Source organism: Octopus bimaculoides, chromosome 28, assembly GCF_001194135.2.
Source record: "Octopus bimaculoides isolate UCB-OBI-ISO-001 chromosome 28, ASM119413v2, whole genome shotgun sequence".
In the NCBI taxonomy this organism is placed as follows: domain Eukaryota; kingdom Metazoa; phylum Mollusca; class Cephalopoda; order Octopoda; family Octopodidae; genus Octopus; species Octopus bimaculoides.
The window spans coordinates 10,547,714-10,556,538 of record NC_069008.1 but is presented as its reverse complement, the minus strand read 5'-3'; the positions used below and the strand labels follow the sequence as shown (position 1 = coordinate 10,556,538).

At 37.3% G+C, this 8,825-nt stretch overlaps 2 protein-coding genes across 2 annotated transcripts in view; one reads left to right on the top strand and one right to left on the bottom strand.

The window, feature by feature from the left end:
- Positions 1–8,825, top strand: part of LOC106873345 (uncharacterized) — a 253,626-nt gene that overhangs the window by 12,032 nt on the left and 232,769 nt on the right. The window lies entirely within an intron of this gene.
- Positions 1,091–8,825, bottom strand: part of LOC106871232 (uncharacterized) — a 12,916-nt gene continuing 5,181 nt past the window's right edge. The window contains exons 2-3 of the mRNA XM_014917583.2: positions 7,207–7,603; positions 1,091–2,395 (exon numbers count right to left, since the gene is read on the bottom strand). Coding sequence (XP_014773069.1) covers positions 1,184–2,395; positions 7,207–7,599 — 1,605 coding nt within the window. The 5' untranslated portion in view covers positions 7,600–7,603 and the 3' untranslated portion in view covers positions 1,091–1,183. The remainder of the gene's footprint in view (positions 2,396–7,206; positions 7,604–8,825) is intronic.

Here is an 8,825-nt window from a genome sequence, read left to right as displayed (position 1 = left end):
TAATCTTCCCTCAAATATTCTAGCATTTTGGCTGCTCAAGTATTCAAGGGAGATAACTTTGTAAGTTCTTCTTGTTTTGCTTTTCTGTGTTGTTTTGAGATTAAAATAAAAAGGAGACAATTCCAAAGTAAGCAATATGAAAATGCCAAATTACTTTGAAATCGTATTCAAGAATTATATCAAAAGTTCTAATCTAATCCCAACTCAAATTATTTTATATTCATTCGCCTACTTCTTCAAACCTTCAAACCTTTTTTTTTTTTTTTAATTTATAACACGTATACAATATATAATCACATTAAATTACAAATCTAAAACTGAAGAAAATACAAACATGAGCGGAGAAAGAAAAAAAACAAGAAAATGAAGAAGAAAGTAACAAAAAGAAAAAACATCAATTCAACCTAAATGTCTCAATTGGTCGCTTACCACAAAGTTCAGTGGAACCTACTGAAGCAAAATGCCACACTCGCAGCATTACCGCGGGTGATGGCAAGGCTAAGGCGTTGGAGCAGCCAAGACCCTCACAATCCTCACCTGTCAGCTTGGTAAGGCGAGCTGCCAATGATGACAAGGACTTCGTTGTTAGCGGCTCAGCCCCTCCAAACGTCTCAAATGCCACTGGCTGGAAGAGATGGTTCACTGACAGGTCCCAGTACTTAAGGACTTTGTTCCCTTTGGCTACAGAAATAGTAACCTTCCTATTCAATGCAGCATCCAGGATGTGGGAAGGAGAAAAGGAGTCACTAACTGTGGGATTCCAGATAAGGCACCTACCTCTTACCCAGGGGCAACGGGTAAGACCAGATAGTTCCTTCCCATCATTTCTGACTATCCACTCTCTATCTCTTCTTATCCTCAACAGTCGTGTTTGACACCTTCATGATGATGATGATGATGACAGCAAAGTGGAGGGAGGTAACAGTGGTGGTTGTTGTTGTTGGGGTGGTGGTGGTGGTTGGGAACAATGATGACAACACAGAGATGTTTATGTCAGGAAACTTGAAAGTTGTGACAAGGATTGTGGTGATTACGATGGTGATAGTGATGATGATAGTAAAGGGATTTGTGGAAGTGATGATGAAGATGATAATATATAAGAATGAGATTTTATTTACATAAATATATATCTATTTTTATTTGAAAGTTTGGGAAGGAGGACGAGGCTGAGGTGAAGCTTTTGTCACATCAAAGACAAAAGCTTAAATTGTTTATCAGTTAAGGGGTGCCATCGGTAATCTAGAACCTCAGATATGTAGTCTTCAAGAGAGTTTATGTCATACGAAGTTCGTTTCAGCCATTTGTAAAAGCTGTCTGACCACTCAGGTAACCGAGGCCAATCATACTTTCGTAGCAAAGCGTTCTTACGAACATAGAGTTTCTTGAGGTTCTTTGCTTCGTGGACCAAAAGGAGAAGAGAAGCTGTGGAAAGTCTTTCCTTGATGATGAGTGTGTGCAATTTTGGACAACTCTTGACCATCATCAGCAGGTTAGAATCAATCCGTTCAGTGAACGAACGTGAGCCATGTACTCGGGGCAACTTAAGTTGAGCAAAGAGTTCAAGGTTTTTATGATACAGGTCTGCAATTTGCATAGCAACAGCTGGCCTTAACTGGCTGCGTGGATTCTCATGGATGACTGAGTACACTGGTGCTCCAGGCTGCTGCATCATATCTCGCCTAAGTCGACCAAGTGTCCTCAGCACCACTCGGATATAAGGGATCATTTCAAGCAAGAAGCTCCATGTCGCTGGTGAGATTGGTATGCTGGATGGTGTGAGGTGGTCTTCAACAATTTGAATCTCAGTTAGCTGTGTCCCAGCAAACAACAGGACACTCTCATCATCGATGTTATTTGATGAGATGACCAGCTTTTGCAGTGCAGACATCTGTGCAATCATTGGGAATGGGAAAACATCATTGGTGCAATTAACCAAACTCAGTGTCTGCAGTGAATCTCCACTCACTTTGTAGATCGGATCGATGAAGTCACTGGCATCTTTCATGTCCAACATCAGGTTGGCCAAATGAATCTCCTTCATATTCTTCATACTGCCAATCACTTTCTTCATCTTGTCCAAAATGTCTCCACCAGTTCCATGGATGCTGACTCCACTGTGTTCCCAAAACTCGCAGTGGAAGGTGAAATGAAAAGTTTTAAGGTGTGGCATTGGATAATTATCGAAGAAGTTGAGGAAGTAACCCAAAACTCGCAGAAACTCATACAGGTTGAAGTAATCTTTGATGGGTGGGATGATGATGCTTTTGAAGAAAGAGCCAACCCGGGCCAAACACAGCTGCACCTTCCTGGGATCACTCTCATGTTGGTAACCTAAATACAAATTAAATTTCTTCCGAGTGAAAGATCGGTCATTGAGAGTAAATGCCTCCCATACCTGCAAAATAGAAAAAAAAAAAAGCAGTTGATATTAAATTGTTAAGATAGGAAAAATGACATTTTCTAATTCAAGCTTTCCTTTTAAATTTTTCCATTTCATATTTTTTCGGGGTTTTTTCCAGTTCAAATTGTTTATAACTATCAAAGCTCATGGATATAATACACATCTCAATTTAAAGGCCTAAACTGTATTACAACCCTGTGATACCAATTGTAATATACAATGTTAATACACAATAGCTATTAGAGTAATAATACCATTCTATATTTTAGAGATGAGGAATTCTGTACGTCATTTACATTATTTACATTGGATGGATATGTGTCCTCATCTTGTTTGTTGTTACCACAATGTTTTGGCTGATTTACTCTCCAGCTTTCCTCAGGTGTCCTGGTGGAATTTTGAACCCAACCCTGGGTTCTCATTCCTAAGGTATTTTTTGCTGATGTTATTATTATTATTATTATGAATAAATAATAATAATAACATCAGCAAAAACCGCCCCGGTTCCATGTCCATTTTGGCTTAGTTTCTACAGCTGGATGCCCTTGCTAATGCCAACCACTTTACAGAGTATACTGGGCACTTTTACATGACACTGGCATGTGTGCTTTTTATGTGGCACCAGCACCCATGAGCCCACAAAGTTAGGATCACTTGGCTGAAGAAGGATGTAGGGGACAAGAACAGCCATGATTTTACTTAATATATTTATATAGAATCTATTCTATAAAATTAAAAATCATTTTGAAAAAGTACTGAGTTTTATTACATTATACAGGCAAACTATGTAGTTAAAAAGTTTACTTCTTAATCCTGTGGGATTGGGTTCATTCCCACAGAGCAGTAACTTGGGCAAGTATCTTCCACTACAGCTCCAGGCAGACCAAAACCTCATTAGTGGATACAACAGATGGAAACTGAAAGAAGCCTGTAAGTGTACATGTGTGTGTGGACATACAAGTGTATGCAGAAAACGTGTAGAAGAAAAGACAAGGAATGTGGAGGGGGAGAGAGAAGTGTGTTGTTATGCCTTTTACTTTATTATTTTTTGTTGATGACTCATGAGCTTTTTTTAAAAAAATTAGGGGTTAATTAATATATGAAGAGTTACATAAGTTTATTGTTTGTGTAGTAAGCTACAAAATTCTTACATTCTCCTGATTTCTGATAATTCAGACTGACATACATGGTCCCAGCAGATAAAATGGAAAAGGCATTGCCTTGGAGGATGATGAGGGAGATGTGCTGGAACAGTGTATGTATGTGGGTGTACATGTGTTTTATCGTGCAATAGTCGTAAACAAGTATCACCATCATAAGGAACATTTACTTTGCTCGCAAGTTGATAAGGGGTGATGGCAGAAAAGGCATCTAGCCATCTACCTCAGTGTTTCTCAACCAGGGTCTATATGACCCTTGGGGCTCCAATATAAGATTTTGTTAAAATTTATGTGCAATATATTGGTTAAACTTCTACAATATACAACATATTTTAATAATTTTTTCATACAATTCTTAATAATGTTATAAAAATATAATAGGATTTTTTTTTAAAAAACATTGGATGGCTAGGAGGGTCCATCTGAGTAAAACAGGAATCAAAGAGATCCATAAGTAAAAATGGTTGAGAAACTGCTCTATCTCAACATGCTATCAAACATGGGGACATGGACATTGATATGCTGTGTGTGTGTGTGTGTGTGTGCGTGTGCGTGCACACTTCTCCAAAAATGATCCACTGAGCTACAAGCAGTAACATTATTATTTCCCCTGTCAGCAAATCATCTAACTTCAAAGACATAGAATAAGAGACCGTCAAAAAGAACAGCATCTGGCTGTAGACAATACATTCATAGTATAATCATGCTTTACGTGCTGGCATTGAAAAGCAAACATAAGATTAAACAAATGAATGAACTTTGTATCATAAACACTCCTAAACATTGCAACTAGTGAAAATGTGTACATTATATTTAGAACTTTATCAGGGTAAATTTTTAAAATGTTTTCTTTGATTCTTTTTTTTTTTATTCAGATAAACAAAACAATAATTCGTTTCCAAATTAAAAATTTCTTGCAATTTAGATTCAAATCATTATCATTTTAACATCCACTTTTCCTTGCTTGCATGGGTCAAATGAAATTCATTGAGGTAGATGGACTGCGGTCAGATGCCCTTCCTGTTGTAAACTCTTACATTTGCCTCCAAACAAGGTAATATTTCTCCATAGCCAGGTATATTTTCATGGATGACTAGAAACAAATGAATCATTAGTATGTACACAAAGCCATACATACACACTCGTGTGTGTGTGTGTGTATATATATATATATGCTTGAGAAGACTCATCCAATGCAGTAGAAACGACATCCTAAAACCACCTTTGGTATGCTTGTAGGTGTGGAGATTTGTCAAGCATTTGACAGACTGTTTTTGCTCCATCAAGCATTTCCCCGACATCACTTCCCTCAACACCCATCATTTCTCTGTCTAGGGTACTACTTGCCTGCTGTAATCACTTGAGAGCAGAATGGACACAAATTACATTCCCCTCCCCCACAATAGCACTTTCATTCTCCTTTATCATCCCTGTTCACACTACTTCTACCAATCACTTCTTTTTCTGCCTTCAGTCACTACTCTCCTCCTCTATACTCCATTTTTTACACGTCTCTTACCTGCTATCACTCAATGCCCTCTCAAAACTACCATCACACCCAACTTAACCATAGCCCCCTGAGCCATCCTATATTGCTCACCATCACTTGCTGCATGCACCTTTAGCCCCCTCTCCCCACCCCGTTCCCACGTTTGTCTCAATCAGGATTAGAACATAGTAGAAGAGCTTTACATAAATTTTGCAGTGACTTCAATCAAGCCATTAGTTTTGACAACAGACATAAAATTGCTTGCTTTCTTGATGCCATCTTAGCTTTAAACTCTGTTTTGTATTATCTGTCCTAACAAATAACTTAACTCTGTCAGAATGAGATTTAACCACCATAGGTTTGTATTCAATAGTATAATAAATAGCATTTCTATTATAAAGTTTCTAATCTATTCGCTAATGAAGATATATTTAATAACCAGGCCCTTATTATAACCAATCCTTCTTATAACCAAGCCCTGCTTAATAGTAGCTTCTCTGATAAAATAAAGTGCATATTGAGGACTGAGCTGAAAATGTTACTAGCTCAATTAACTGCATACAGTAAACCAACCACAGCTAATCATAATACACTGAACAGTAATAATGAGATTCTCCCTATCAACAATTCAAATACTAATCCTTTCCTTCTCTTATATCTTCTGGCAATAATATTTCTTTCCCCAGAAGTAATCCTCTTCCTGACCCTCTATCTGCAACTCTACTTACACCACCAATATGAGAGCTGATTCTGAAAGGAACAGTATACATCGTTTTCTAGATACTTGCCCTTATTTCAAATGTTCAGGTGGACTTAATAAGAATAGGAGACATTCAGTTCTTTGGTTTACACCTCTCTTCTGATTGAAAGTTAAAGTATTGCCTAAATTGTTCTTTAATATTCTAAAATTTAATTTCCTATTTCAACATAACTATTACTTAATATTTAATACATCAACTATTAAACTCTTCTATGATAAACCACCTAAGATAGGGACTATAGGAAAGTTGGTTATACATCATTAGATGTATACCTGACTTTCCTATATAAAATTATGAAATATATAACGGAACGCTGAACTCCGGACTATCAACTTAAACAACTCTTTATTTAGGTGGTAAATATATACATCTTTAGCTCTTGTTGTTACAGCTTCTGTGTGTGTGAGCATAGTTGTTGGGACGTTGTTATGTAGATGTAAGCGAGCTATCGAGTGTAAGTCCGAAAGATGGAGAGTGACAGCTAAACACGTCCATGCTCTATTGCTGGCCAGCAAGAAAGAGGTAGAATTAAGCGGGAAAGCTTGCTTGTTTAATTCCACGCATGCGCACGGCGTTACTACAGGACTATTATCACTGCATATAATCATAACCATGATAGTAATCATAACACAAATAACAATATTTTTAGTAGTGATAATAAGAGAAGTAATAAGGATTTCAAATTTTGGCACAAGGCCAGCAATTTAGGGTAAGTCAATTACATCGACCCTAGTACTCAACTGGTACTTGTCTTACTGACTCAAAAGAGTGAAAGACAAAGTCGACTTTGGTGGAATTTGAACTTAGAATGCAAAGATGGGCAAGATGCTGCAGAGCATTTTGCTAGGTGTGCTAACAATTCTGCCAGCTCACCACCTTATAATAATGCTAATGATAATGATTTCAAATTTTGGCACAAAACCAGCAGTTTTGAGAGAAGGTGGTTAGTCAATACCAATGACCCCCGTACTTGACTGGTACTTTATTTTATCAACTCTGAAAGGATGAAAGGCAAAGCTGGCCTTGGCAGGATTTATACTCAGAACATAAAGAGCAGGAAGAAATGCTAACAATTCTGCCAGCTCCCCACCATTCATGTCTGAGTAATAACAGGTTTCAAATTCTGGCACAAAGCCAGCAATTTTGAGAGAAGGGTTAAGTCACTTTCATCAACTCCAGTGTTCCACTGGTACTTATTTTATTCACCCCCAAAAAGATGAATGGTAAAGATGACCTCAGCAGAATTTGAACTTAGAATGTAAAGATGGACAAAATGCCACTAAGCATTTTACCTGGCATGCTAATGATTCTGCCAGCTCCCCATCATCCATTTCTAACTAATAATAACAAAAATAAAAGATGAAAAGGAAAGCAAAGACAAAATACATTCCATACCCTGGCTGAGTAAAAATATCTGTACCAGCGTCGGCAGACCATGGAACATTGGTGCCGGTATTTTGGAGAAAGCAGTGACAAAATATCTTCTAGAATTATGTCAGGGATTGCTGACCAACCTTCCAAGAGTTCCTCATCATCCTCAGAGTAATAAGTGCTTTTTCTTTCATCCACATCTTTACCTTCAACCTCCTCTTCCTCCTCTTCCTCCTCCTCAAAGTCATTTTCATCTTCGTATTTTACTTCTTCACGACCTCCTCCACTGTCCCTATCACTGATGCCATTGTGGCTGTTGTTGTTGCTGTTACTATTGACATCTTCTGACCCAGTTCCTTCTTGGGCCAAAGATTCACTGACATATTCCAAGAAATCAGTAAACACATAACGCCACATGAATCTGAAGTTGATACAAGAAGAAGAATTTGAATAATTGTAAATACAAAAGATGAGGACAATGATGATAGGAGTGAAAATATAAAATCAAAACAGGTGTTAACAGAAAAAGATGAATAGTGGAAGGCAGAAACTGAGGTTGTTGGGGAGGGTGCAGTGTGCTAGAATGTTACCTACTTTTTCTTTAACATTTTATTTGTTTAGTTAGTTACCTTTAATCTTTTATTTTTTACTTGTCTCAGTCATTAGACTGTGGCCATGCTGGAACACGCCTTGGAGAATTTTAGTCAAACTAATCAGCCCCAGTACTTATGTACTATTTAAGCCTAGTACTTATTCTATCAATCTCTTTTGCTGAACATAAAAATATAAGCTATTTGTACTGTTTGTAGGCTTTTTATGTGTCTTATATTTTTATGTTTTTATATATTTTTATATTTCCTATATGTTATATTTTCATTTTTCATTTATTTATTTTTTATTACTATTTTTTTCTTCCTGTACCCTTATTTTTATTTCTATTTTTACTTTTGTTTTTGTTCTTGTTTCTATTTCACCTTTGTTTTTACCTCTTACTCTATATTTGTATGAAATTCGTTGTGAATCTCTGAAGAGGCCTAGCGAATCGTGCATGTACCCCCATTTCAGCATTTCATCTGATAATCACTCTGGCAGGAACTATTCGGATAGAATGAGGCATGCCAAAGCTAGGCCGAAACAGCTGTAACATTAAACTTTTGTTCATTCTCTAATTCTTTATGTACTTTGTACTTTCATCTGTAAACCTGGTTGTCAAAATAACATGGTTTGTCATAAACACCTGTACTATATATATATATACTCCTGTGCAGGTGGCACATAAAAAATACCATTTGAGTGTGGCCATTGTCAATACCACCAGACTGGCCCACGTGCCGGTGGCACGTAAAAGCACCCACTACACTCTCAGAGTGGTTGGCATTATGAAGGGCATCCAGCTGTAGAAACTTTGCCAGATCAGATTGGAGTCTGGTGTAGCCATCTCGTTCGCCAGGCCTCAGTCAAATCGTCCAACCCATGCTAGCATGGAAAGCGGACGTTAAACGATGATGATGATGATGATGGTGATTATATATATATATATATATATATATATAGTCAATTCAAACATGAAAAAAAAAACAACGCGAGGATGTGGAATAAGTACAGTGTTATTGGATGCTCTGGAAAGGAAAGAAAAGAAAGAT